Raw genomic sequence first — 12,515 nt, 5'->3', positions numbered from 1 at the left:
ACGCTGCTTCGTGAATCCACCCCCATCCCACGCACACACACCCACACGCACACCCCCCCACACACAGCGATTTAATGCTCTACCCAGAGAGAGACTTGCAAAATCCCAGCTAGTAGAGATTTGCTATACAAGGTGTCACCATGCATCAGTGCCGTCGGGAGTAAAACTGAAGGAGGAGGAGAAGGGAAAAAAATGCATATGTGGTAAAATGTGGAGCGACAGCTGCACTCCCGGCTCCCTCTCTCTGCTGATTCAAGCCCCTCTGTTTTACAAAAGCAAACTCAATCTCCCTCAGAATGACATTATAGGGAAATCCATATGGTGAGTGAGCGGAGCAGCCAGATCTGAATCTTATTACGGCGGAATAGTGGCAGGTCGGCTCTGCGGGACGCCACGGAAAGAAAATAAAAAAACGGAAGGCCTTGTGGATTGGCGGGTGTGCCTGAACCGCTGGTCTGTGGCGACGTTGACAAGAGAGCAGCAGGGCAGGACTGGCAGGTGAACGCAACGTGATATGCCGCAGCTTTTCTCTCGCAGGCAGACAGCTGGGGCTGTGTGACGATAGCAGGGGCCTTCTCTCCTTCACTTAACCCCCTTCTCCTTCCCTGTCATCCTTCCGCACCTTTTTTTTTTCTTCTTCTTTATCCGTTTCAGATCCACCTCTGTTGCCAAATCCTCTTAATCGCACCCCTCACTATTGGTGACTTCAGCCCGCCTCGGAAAAAAACGTCTTCCGTCAGTCGTACCTGCTGCTCTGTAATCACTGGGGACTTCACACTGTTGTGCAGAACAGAGGAACAAAAGCGATGCCCGAACCTCCCCCAAGCCCCCGAGTCGACAACGTGTTGCTTTTTGTGCCACGTTAAAGGTGAGTGGGTCATCCTTCAGCTTCAGCTTACTGTCACGCTGTCAGCGGGGGAACATGCACAACGCTGCGCACACAGTGTGCGCAGGATTGTGCCCGCACACTGTAATATCTGCTCTTCACAACAACAAATGAATGAGCAGGAGATGAATTCAGACGGTGTGTGTATAGAACAGTGTGTGAGCAGAAAGAGGAATATGGGACGGGTACGGCTGTCTAACAGGATTAACTCTTTAGGGATTATTCTGGAAAAGGAAGTTCTTTACATCAATTCTTTACATTAATTGTCATGAGCAGACAGGGCTGTCAATGTTAAATGTGTTACCGTTTACCTATTTTGACTTAAAAACCTCTCTAGCTGACCCTAAGGTAAGCTAGCTACAGAGACACTAGGGTTAGCTAGTTCACAGAAGCACATTACACGGTCTTGAATTGCGGTCAACAATGCAGAGTTTAAAATAAGTGTGAAAATATGAGTAAGGAGAGTCAGACTGATGTACTCAGAGGTAAATTTCACTTGCGATAGATGTTTGGATAAAATCAAGGTAGTACGTAGCCTACTTGTTATGATGATGAAATATCCTTCCAGTGAAGCTCAACGCTTCTAAATTAAGTTTGAAGCAAAATTGCTTCCTTAAACCTTCCTGAGGGTGAAAGTTTGGGAAACTAAGATGTAAGGCTTTAAGCTTTTTTTTTTTTTTTATGTGCATTTTTCTACATTTCAAGCTTACAAAGTTAGGCGTAGTGATTAATTGTGATTAATCACAGCTCTAGAGAGTGATTAATCTCTCTTTCTCTTTTTCTCTCTGTCTCCTGAATGAAGAGACAAATGCACCTTGTTTCCTTCTCACTGTTTAAAGTTGAATCAGTCCAAACTTGTATTCGGCTAGGAGGATTACCAAAGTTATTTTTACTTGCTAAATCTCACAGTAATAAGAGAAACAATATGTCAGATTTACTCATTAAAGTAGTTGAAGTTAGATGTGTATCTACAAAATGATTACTGTCTCCTTAAGCCCAGATGTTTATGTCATGGAAAACCAATCAATGATTGATTTGATCAATTAATTGATTTGATATCTACAATATACTACTTTACTTCTGATTGTCTCATAATGTTAATGAAGTCCAAAATTGCAAAGTTTTTTTTTTACTTTTTGCGGTTGGATTCATAACCATATTTTTTCTGATTCTTGCTTAACTCCAGTTTTACCTAAAGTCTAAAAGAAGAATAAAGATTATGGACAAATTATACATCCGCAAACTCCACATAATAAGAGCTTCAATTTTCTGTTAATAATCTCATTCTGGAGGTGGCACAATAAATCTTTAATTCATTCTTTATCTAGAAAACCTCTGTTTATAATTTATGGACTCACATATAATAAATGCCTGAGCTTGCTGTTAGAAATGAAGTGATTTATTATAGAAACAGAAAAATTTTTTTGCATGTATTCAACAGCGATTTACAGCGTCGAGTCTCTGCAATAAAAAACTCTCGGTTATGTGAATATTAGTTTTCCACAAGTGTTAAAAAAAAACAAAAAAAACTCCATAACTCTCCTAAAGTAAAACTTTCAAAGTTCATCTCGCACAAAACAATGAACTTCCTCTCACCTCTTATGTCATAAAGACTTGGCTGCTCTGGAATCCTGTTTGCATAAAACATCCCGCTGCCGTTTAACCTCAGCCGATGGATCTTATCCACCGTTGAACAAGATGATAAAAAATAAAGGCTGCATGTCATGCGAGGGGCGGCGGCAGCGCCACGCAGCGCAGCCTGAGCATTCATCATATTAATACATGAAGGTGACAGCAGGTTAAATCAAACACATTCGTGCCATTTCTGCAACAAGTCAACCAGAAAATCCTATATAAAGCGCCATAATTAAGCGCAGAGAGGTGCTCCCCGAGGCTTATCACTCAGCAGCAATCACTGAAGTAACGGCCATGACAAATGAACCAGTGTCATCCCGTATATGGGCTAACAAGTGAGAGTGACCCCCGCTGGGCGACGGCATTTTACGACACCTTATAAAGTGACGATATTTCTCCCAGTCAGTCGGTGTGAGCGTGAGGTCACGCGCGTTTCCCTACAACACAGCGCGGGCGGCCTCGAAAATGCCACCACAGACTTTCAAATGAATAATTTTGCAGGTGTGGATCAATACATCTCTGTTTTCAGATAACTCGTTCAATAAAAGCTGTTATCTCCAATAAAGATTTGTTATTGCACTGGATTAACTTCAGGTATCAGGTAACACACACATACGCACCCCTACACGCACACACACTGCGAGCTGCTTGGTGATATGTTGCTCTGGTAAATATTCTTGAGATAATCACCGGCGGGCGATTCCCACTGTAAAAGCTGCTTCGTCGCTGCAGGACGTTAAAGTTTCCAACTTTGCTGCAGCAGCAGCTCCTGTTTATGGCTCCTGCACGGTGTGTGTGGTGAGTAACTAGCAATTAATGATGACACTGCAGCTCAACCACAAACAGAAGAGCCCCTATAGCTGGGAGGGAAACATGACTGCCTCTCACCACCACGTTGTAGTTGCAAAATCTTCTTTCTTTTTTTTTTTTTTTTATCAGTGTTGCAGCAACATAAATATTCCAAATTACACATCAGCAGATGTCCTTTGCTTTACAGCGTCCGGTGGGTCTGCGGAGGCATTTGCGGAGCAATACGTCTCAATTTGAATTTTTAATCTGAAACAACAACCTTTATCCCCCGCGTTTATCACACCTTCTGCTTCTGCAGACGAGCCATAACTAGCAACAATCATGCACCGGCACTACCGACGTGTGCTGCTGTCTTACACGTCATATTTTAGCGCAAAAAATAAAAAATATATATATATTGTAATGTAAGCATACAGATTCCACTTTTGCAAGCGGCTAAAAAAAAAAACCAAAGGCAGCACATTCAAGCACTTACACCACTTGGGCATTTTTACATTTAGTCCCAACGTATTTTATTCTATTTTATTGAGCTTTATTGCGATAGATCCTTTTAAAGGTTATGTCTAACAGCGGTGTGGATATAAAACGGCACATGGTTTTTATTTTCTTTTGAAAAGAAGCAACCTGAAAAGTGAGGCAGGAATAGATTTTACTATTTTATTGCATTTTTCCATTATTATTTTAAATGTTAGCCGATGTGAAAGAGCGGCATCTATGGAGAAGTCTTGGGAGTTTGTTACTAAATGGGTTGTATTGGATTGTATATCAGATGGCGTTTTAATTATGAGTTATATTTATTGAACAGCAAGCAGCTGTTTTTATGCAATTTATTTTAAAAAAGAAGAAAAAAGGGTAGGTATAGGATGGTGATCCGGATACATTTTGGTAACATGACGCATGGAGGAAATCTAAATCTGTAAATTACTCTGTGTCATCGCCAGAGGAAAACACGGTGGTGGCAGTACTGTGCTGTGGAGATGAGGAATCTGAGCAGATGGATAGAGCTGAATATCAAAAGATGTTGTAGATGAAGTTCACCCTCCAGCAGAACAAAACCAATCAACAACCAGAGAAAGTCTATTTAATCATAGCATAGGATAATATTGTTAAGACTTTAAAATGGATGTTTGCAAATCTTCTCTAATCTAATCTGATTTGGAGCAATTTTGCATAAAAGGCAAAAATCTCTGCAAATCTGACACAAAGGCTTTCTGCTGTGACTGCAGCGGCTCCACACAGTAACAACGCAGGAGGGTGAATACATACAAACACAGCACAGTTTTAAGACAAGATGTGGAAAAAAAAAACAAATGGACATGAATACGTTCGCAAAGTGCTGCATTGAATGAACGATCGGATATAACAGAAATACACAGCAGGCGGTTGTAAATTTTCAAGATTTAAATGTTGAAAATATCAAAAATGTCACAATGTTTTGATAAATTATTTTTATAAAATCTCATTGCACACACATATAAACATCAATTATTTATTTATATATTGTTTTTTTTTAAAGAAAAAATTTTTTTACATACCCGGTATTTCGAAAGGTCGATCCTCAGAGAGTTATGCAGCTGGTCCAGCAATTTGACGAATTTTTCCCTCTGTTGGGATCAGAATTGAATAATTCAGCTTCCACCCAAAGCGCCATGCCAAAAAAAATTTATAACACTGCCTGGTCTGTGGTATTGCCTGTCTGCAGTGATTCATTCTTACTTCTTGAAGTAAAATGCAGTTGTTTAGCGATGCTGCCAGACTTGGCTCGGTGCCCGAAAATATTATTTGGGGTCTTGCAACATTAGCTTATTAAAAAGTTTGAATGAATGACTTTGGGAGGCGTGCCAAATAGTTTTGATTTGAAGGAGTACAAATTCCTTTAAGAACATTGAACGTAAACTAGCACAGGAACACAAAGGTGTCAGGAAAAGGCCAGAAAGTTTAACAAGCTTGTTAAAAAAAAAAAAAAGACAACTGAGAATCCAGCGGCAGAAAAAAAAGACACTCACCCCAAAGTTGGAGGCGGCGAAGCGGTCAGACGCGGAGGCGGTGGTGGTGGTGGTCGTGTGAGCAAAGTAGGCGTTGATGTTGGCGAGCAGGTTGCTCATCACGGCGGGCACGCCGGGACACATGTACTTGGCAGATAGACAGGAGAAATGCCTGCAGAGGAGAACAAACAGCCATCAGCTTACTGACTGAGAGAGTTGAAGAGAAATGCTTTTATCTTTTCGCTGCCAAGAAATAGACGACCACGTGAAGAAATACTGGACTGAGAGACGCACGCAAAGCGCCTTGAAAGAGTCATCCTCATCTCATGAACCCTTTTCAACTTTTTTGACAAACTACAGATGCAAACGTCAATGAATACCATCGGTGTTGAGTCATATTGGCAGGTACATAGGGGGACGCGAGGTTTTCAATTCGGAGAATTATCGTACGCTGTTAAATGACTCTCGCTGATTCTATCGCCTAATGAAATGATATTGCTGTTAACAATATCATTTTGTTAATTAAGTCACTGGTGAAAAGAGTCCATTCGCGAGTCGTTTAATGTTGGTAGTCTAAATACAGATTTTTGCTGAAGACCTCAGAAAATGTTAGGGAACAAGGAGGCCCGTGATCAACAGCCGGATGTCACTGCTGGCGAAAACGCCAAAGAAGACGACAGGAAGTGGAAGGAGGATGATGGTTTGTTTCTGGGGTTTCTTTTCCTGACAATTTAGCTGGTGCTACCAGGGCTCTCGCAGCATGGCACGGTTTATAAAGCGGCGTGTCATTCCAACGTGTTGAATCCATCGCTCTTCTGTAAACTGCGAGTGCAATTTCCCCAAAATGCCGCATACATAGCCGCTCCAATGCCTGAAAAAGATGCTAACATCTCCTTTGATGAGCACTGGTGTCATGGCTGAAGTAAAATCATATTTCATGCAACTGCTTACATTAGTCACTGCCATGATTTCTACTGAACTGTCACGTGAACGAGCTTATTGGCGTCTGGTTTTAATTTCATTTCTGATTTAGAGTTTTTCGACATCAGCAGAATATCAACAAAGTGTTTGAAATGGCATCTAATGTAAAGGACTTTGTGCTTAACCTCACAGGCCAAGAAAGTAGAACATTAATCAGAGAACAGACATCATCCCTTGTGAAACAAGATGGTGGCAGAATCATTCTATGGGAGAATGAACAGCAAAGATGGTTGGAAAGATGATTCAGTCTAAAGATACAGGCAGAGCTACAATACAATGGCTCAAATCGAAACATATTTATGTCAAAGTCCAGACCTAACGCCAATCTTTCTCAGAGTACTTGCAGCAATAATTAGAGCAAAACCTTGTTCTAGAAAGCATTGATTAGATGCTATATACATCTGCATTGAAAAACCATCATATACCTTTAAATATCTGTGGGAGTTTTTTGTTATTATTGTTATTATTTCTAAAATATAATGTCACAGCCTCATAATGCATGAAAATGTTCAAGGCAGAGAAACAACAAGACGCATTGCTTAATAATCCTGGAGCGTTGTATTTTCACCTTCAGACCGCCATCTGTCACATGATTCATGTTTATGTTCTGAACAGTTACCTTTGCCAGAAGAGGTGGAATGCTAGGAGTCCAAAAAAGTCTCTTCAAATCATTTAATTAATCAGAGCTGTTGTCAAATACTGGTAATGACATGAGGGGGCTCTTGGGGTGTACCAAAACATCATGAGGGCTGAAGGCTAAAAAAAAAAAAGTTAAATTTTCTTTGTATTAATGTAGACATTCACACAGTGATGCATCTTGAAAGAGGTTTTATCCTTCAAACGCTTAATCTTTCTTCCGTGTCTGCTGCTTTTTAACTCGGAGACATTCAGACCTCCCACTGTATGGGGAAGAATTGTATCGCTGTGCAGATAATCAGTCATCCTGAGAGCTAAACAAAGCAAACCGGACACACTCGAGTTCACTGAAGACAAATCTTTTTTTTTCCATTCAAGAGGCTTTTTTTTTTATTGTAACGGATAGCAAAAGGGAGCCCTGAGCATTAAACCTCTTGTGGGGTTATTAGCCCATCAAGGTCATATGTGAGCTGTCAGAGTAGGATGTCAAGGTGTGAAGAGAGTTCAGCTGTCTAAAGGAGGGATTTCAGATTTTCTCTGGAAGTCAACACCTTCTAAACTGTTTTTATTTTATTTTTTGGGGTGGCGGGGAGGACTAGTGGCTGTTTTTGTGCAAGTGGACTGAAGCGTCTTTTGAAAAATTAGAGCAACTCCAAAAGCTGTAATTAGCACTTTTAAACCATTTATCGCTGCTATGTTTCTCAAAGTAATGCTGTCAGAGAGTTCTACCAAGACATGGATTCCTGAAGCTAAAATGCTTTAACAAGAGATATTCAGTGAGATGAGTGGGAAATTTTCATCCTGACAGGCCAGGACTGGCGGACCTGCTAGCGTTAACGGGATGCGCTACGGTCGGCGCTCGCTGGCTCTTCAAAACGAACCCAGGTTAATGGAGAAGCTATTTTAAAGGAAGCTGCATTTACTTGGAAGACAGGCTAACAGGTAGTTTAGACCTCTACGTTTTGGTATTTATGTGCTTTGGGTGAAGCGGCAAAGGTGGGAAGCGTGTTCGAAGTTAACTTTCTATCGACAGGTCTCTGACTTGTTAAGCGATGAAGTCAAAGCCCCATATCAGCTGGATTGCGTAGGAGTGAACTGGCGTTGAGGCTTGACTGCGTGATGTATTGATTATAGACAGATTTGAGGTGAAAGCACTAAGCATACTGGACAAAAATAATTTCTTGCCACTACGATAGTCTACAGGCACATCATTAGACACAAGCTATGGAGTTTTTTTTTCAGTAGCGGTGATGTTTGAGAAAAGAAACTAAACAGAAAATAAAATCCTTTAGAAAATGAGGTGTCCAACGCACAAACTATATGCAACTCTTTATATATCGGCCACTCTTAAGGCCACCAAGACACTCAGGAGTACTTCAGTCCACAGAGGTCTGCGTGTACTCAATGCAGACATACTGCAAAGGTAAAGTTTTACGACCGCATACTCGGTGTTCCAATAATAAACAGCTCAGCGGGAAATGGTGTTCAGATCAGACTGTTTTGTGTGCGACACCAAGACAATGATGAGGTTGAGCCAGTCGTGAGGACGTGCGTCAGCCAGACTGCAACTTTGTGCCGTTCTAACAGGCTTACGGCGGCTGCAGGTGGAGAATAAAAATGGGGCTAGGCACCCAACTTGCTCATCAAGCTTAAGAGTATCCACTTGGGTTGTGGTAAATGAAGGAATCTGTCTTAAGAAATGTGTGCAATCAGTACACTCAACTATGAAATGTGACTGTGCCAGCCTGATTTTTGAAAGTTGATGTGAACATGCACGTCATCGGCTTGATTGTAAAATTATGGAAAACCAGAGGCATCTCAGAGTGGGTTTTGTCTTTTTGTGTTCATGGCAGAAGCCTCTTTTCCCCCCCTAACAAAAACTATATGGGTTCAGGAGGTATCAGGAAGGCTGGATGTTCCATGGCAAAAGTTTTCTGCTTTATCATCTGAACTTTCCAACCTGTTTCTTTCATGAAACACGATAGTTTGGATAGTTTTCAGCATTTTGAAAATCTCAAAGTTACGTTAACAGTCTACATTTTCAAAGGGTATAAACCGGTGTTTATGGCTAGTATCGAGAACCACGCTAATCGTGCAAAATCTCCGACCTGGCACATTTCTTGCTTCAACAGATAGTGCACTTTAATGAGTGAAGAGAGTAGATTCCTTTGAACAACTCCAAACAATCGTGCTGCTTTACAAGCCACGTGAAACGCCTGTTTATGTCACATCCATGAATCCTGACAGATTCTTTCTTTTGCATTCAGAGGAAATCCAGTCTAATTATTACAGATAACACCCTGCACCAGAAAATGCAGAGATAGTAGTTTCTTTATTGTTTAAGTAAACAACACACATCCGAGGCGTCTCATGAGCCTCCGGCATGACCTGCAGCAACCAAACACCTGAATGTTTGAGTCACTGAATGCAGAAAACTGAAGGCTGAGCAAAGTTTACTTTGAGGCTCACGTTTACTCATCGCACGAAAGAGAATCTTTTTTACACAACACCCGATGACGTTTGTAGTACATTTCTCTATAAATATTTTAAAGCGGCGCTGCGAAGCCGGGTGCCGGACGGGAAAATAAAAACAGGTTTCAAAACCAAGAATATCTCGCACACAGTGAGTCATTGCCTCATGAATGCACAAAGTTATGTGGGGTAACAATTATAGATTCCCTTCCCTTTTCTGAGTGCAGTCCATGCACACACACACCCACGCACGCACACACAAGCAAACACAAATATGTTCTCATTGGAAGGCCTATTTAATTACTCTGCTTTCAGCCTCCAAATTACCCAGCAGCACTTGGAGTAAGGCGAGCTAAGAGAGCGATGCAGGGAGAGTGATGATGGCATCCGCCAAATTCCCATGATGCTTTTAGAGCTGGATTTTCTGAGCCAATTTTTGAGACGGGTCGCATTGTGTAACCCGGTGGCTTCCCTGCTACGGTCTTCAGCGGCCAATGAGAACGCCTTTGCACGGGATATTAGGGTTTTCGACAGCAGAAGGTCAGGGGGAGAGAAATGAGAAAAAGATATTATGAAATGAGGAGTGAGGGTTGGGAGGTGAGGGCAGCTGGTGGGGAGCAGTGATGGAGAGAGATGAGGGATAATGAAGGAGTGCGCTTTTGCAGTTCTTATGAGTGGGTGTGTGGGGGGGGAGAGAGCAACTCCTCACAGCTGCTCTGATTTATGCGGTCGTCATGTTAGGAGTGTCTGGGAGTCGAGGCTTTTTGATGAAAGCAGAAATTGTAACGGTGAGGACGTTCGCGCATTCCAGACGAAGCGTAATAAATGCTCCGGAGAGAAACAGCAATTCAAGTTTCTGGCCCGGAGCATTAACTCCACCCGATGGAGCCGGTAAAAAGCCCCTCCGACCCACCCCATCCCCACGCTTCTCTGGACTTAAGAGAAACACATGTCGAACGCCAAACCCGAAGCAACAACCCCCCCCCTCCCAAAAAAAAACTGCACACCGTACCGAAGCAGCAAAGGAGATGATGTATGTTTGTGTTGAAAGCGTAGCAGCGAATTTTAAAAGCATGATTGAACGTTGATTATTATATCGGCTTCGATTTCTATACACGCAAATGCTCTGGGAACACTAAACATCATGTTCTACATCATGATACAAGGGGGAAAAATCTGAAAATCTGTTTCCAACCGATAGAAAGTAATAAGTATGTTTGAAAAAAATGTGTTTTATGAACAAAGTGAAGTATTTACTGTAAAAAAAAACATTAAAATGCTTCAACATGGACATTTTCTGTGACTTATGGAGCCACCAGAACCTGGTGAACAGGTATCACCAGGTTCTTTGTGTTCTCTGCGTTTCTTGGTTTTGCCTTTCATGTTTGATGACACCGTATGAGTTTTCTATCAGATTAAGATCGGAGGATTCGTGAGATTAATCATTAGCGGGAATCTACATGCTGCTTGTTTGTGGATATCGTCCTGTTGAATTCTGATGCATTCATGGACTGACAGACACGGGATGCCTCTGGCTGCCGCAGCTAGTTGTGTTGAATTTTAACTTTGATAAAACACATTTCTTTAGACTGCCTTTTTAATTAGCTTTATTTTTGTTTTATGTCACATGTACGCCCTTTTATCTCTCCTTTTCTTATTTTCTGTCTTATATTTCGTAAAACACTTTGTGGTTTCTGACCTGTAAAAGGTGTTATGTAAATAAAGCTTACTGATGTACTTGACAGTTTTTTTTTTTTCTGCAGGCGGTTAGAAATATACTTAAGTTTGGAACAAAAATCTGTTATTCATTATTAAATGTGGAATTGGGATTACTTTGGTAACTTTTAAACAAGAAAATGTTTGCATTACTTTTGCTAACTTTTCCACTCTTATTGTATGAAATGAAACAGAAATTCTACCAAAACAGTGATTATTCTGTTTAGTGATATCGGATTACTATTATTTGTAATGCTGCAGCAGCTGCACTCATTTCTTGTGGCTATTAATGAGAGATGGGTTTTTTTTATAGAGACGGATTAGACTGTTAAAAGCAGCTTTGCAGAGCTAACAGGAAAGCCAATGACATGATGGCCCTACAGGGAAAGCAGGCCGATTGATAAAGGAGCTGCTGGGAGGAGAATCAAATATGCTCAGGGCCTAATGGGAAATGGGTAATAAAACTCTGAAACATGGTTAAGTACACAAGGCTTTAAAAGACCTGCTAATGCAACATCTTTAGTCAACCTGAGGTGAGAAAAGTGCTCCATGTTTCCAACATTTTAAAGACTTTAGAATAGTAAAGAGCATCGTTCATTTCATTTGTTTTGATTTAGCTCTAAAAAACTTTTTTTTACATTAATTGTGATGGCAGTCCAAATAAGAGCAAGAAGTTTCATGATTACTGACTGAAAAGTTACACTCCCTACCAAGTGTATTTACCAGGACAAAACTAGAAAAAAAGGCTAAGAGTTCAAAATGTCTGTCCCTGCACTAAGGGTTGAACACTATGCTGAACAGGATTCCCACAAAGTCCTAAAAAGCAATAAAATAAACAAATTATCATAATTTTAGGCCTTAAAAGGAGAGAAAGTGAAATTTACACTTTAAATTTACGTCACATTTATGTCTTAAATTCATATTTTTGCTCTTTCGTTGCTTCTTCATTGTAGATGTTTTTCTTTTTAAGAAATGTACTGTTGGCATTAGTTTGCTCCATGATGTGTGCTTTCAAACTTTTAGCTGTACAGGTCATTCTCAAAATATTAGCATATTGTGATAAAGTTAATTATTTTCCATAATGTAATGATAAAAATTAAACTCATATATTTTAGATTCATTGCACAACAACTGGAATATTTCAGGTCTTTCATTGTTTTATTACTGATGATTTTGGCATACAGCTCATGAAAACCCAAAATCCCTGTCTCAAAAAATTAGCATATCATGAAAAGGTTCTCTGAACGAGCAGTTAACCTCATCATCTGAATCAWCAAAGTAACTCTAAACACCTGCAAAAGATTCCTGAGGCTTTTAAAAAATCCCAGCCTGGTTCATTACTCAAAACCGCAATCATGGGTAAGACTGCTGACCTGACTGCTGTCCAGAAGGCC

The 12,515-nt window shown here is 40.8% G+C and overlaps 1 protein-coding gene across 3 annotated transcripts in view; it reads right to left on the bottom strand.

Annotated features, from left to right (window-relative positions):
• The window catches only part of unc13c (unc-13 homolog C (C. elegans)), a 168,279-nt gene that overhangs the window by 88,737 nt on the left and 67,027 nt on the right, over positions 1 to 12,515 (bottom strand). For all 3 annotated transcript variants that reach the window (XM_008404760.2, XM_008404759.2, XM_008404761.2), the window contains 2 exons: positions 5,338 to 5,488; positions 4,867 to 4,935 (listed from right to left, as the gene is read on the bottom strand). In XM_008404760.2, coding sequence (XP_008402982.1) covers positions 4,867 to 4,935; positions 5,338 to 5,488 — 220 coding nt within the window. The remainder of the gene's footprint in view (positions 1 to 4,866; positions 4,936 to 5,337; positions 5,489 to 12,515) is intronic.

Source organism: Poecilia reticulata, linkage group LG3 (genome assembly GCF_000633615.1).
Source record: "Poecilia reticulata strain Guanapo linkage group LG3, Guppy_female_1.0+MT, whole genome shotgun sequence".
NCBI lineage: Eukaryota > Metazoa > Chordata > Actinopteri > Cyprinodontiformes > Poeciliidae > Poecilia > Poecilia reticulata.
This window is presented reverse-complemented; position numbering and strand designations above follow the sequence as displayed.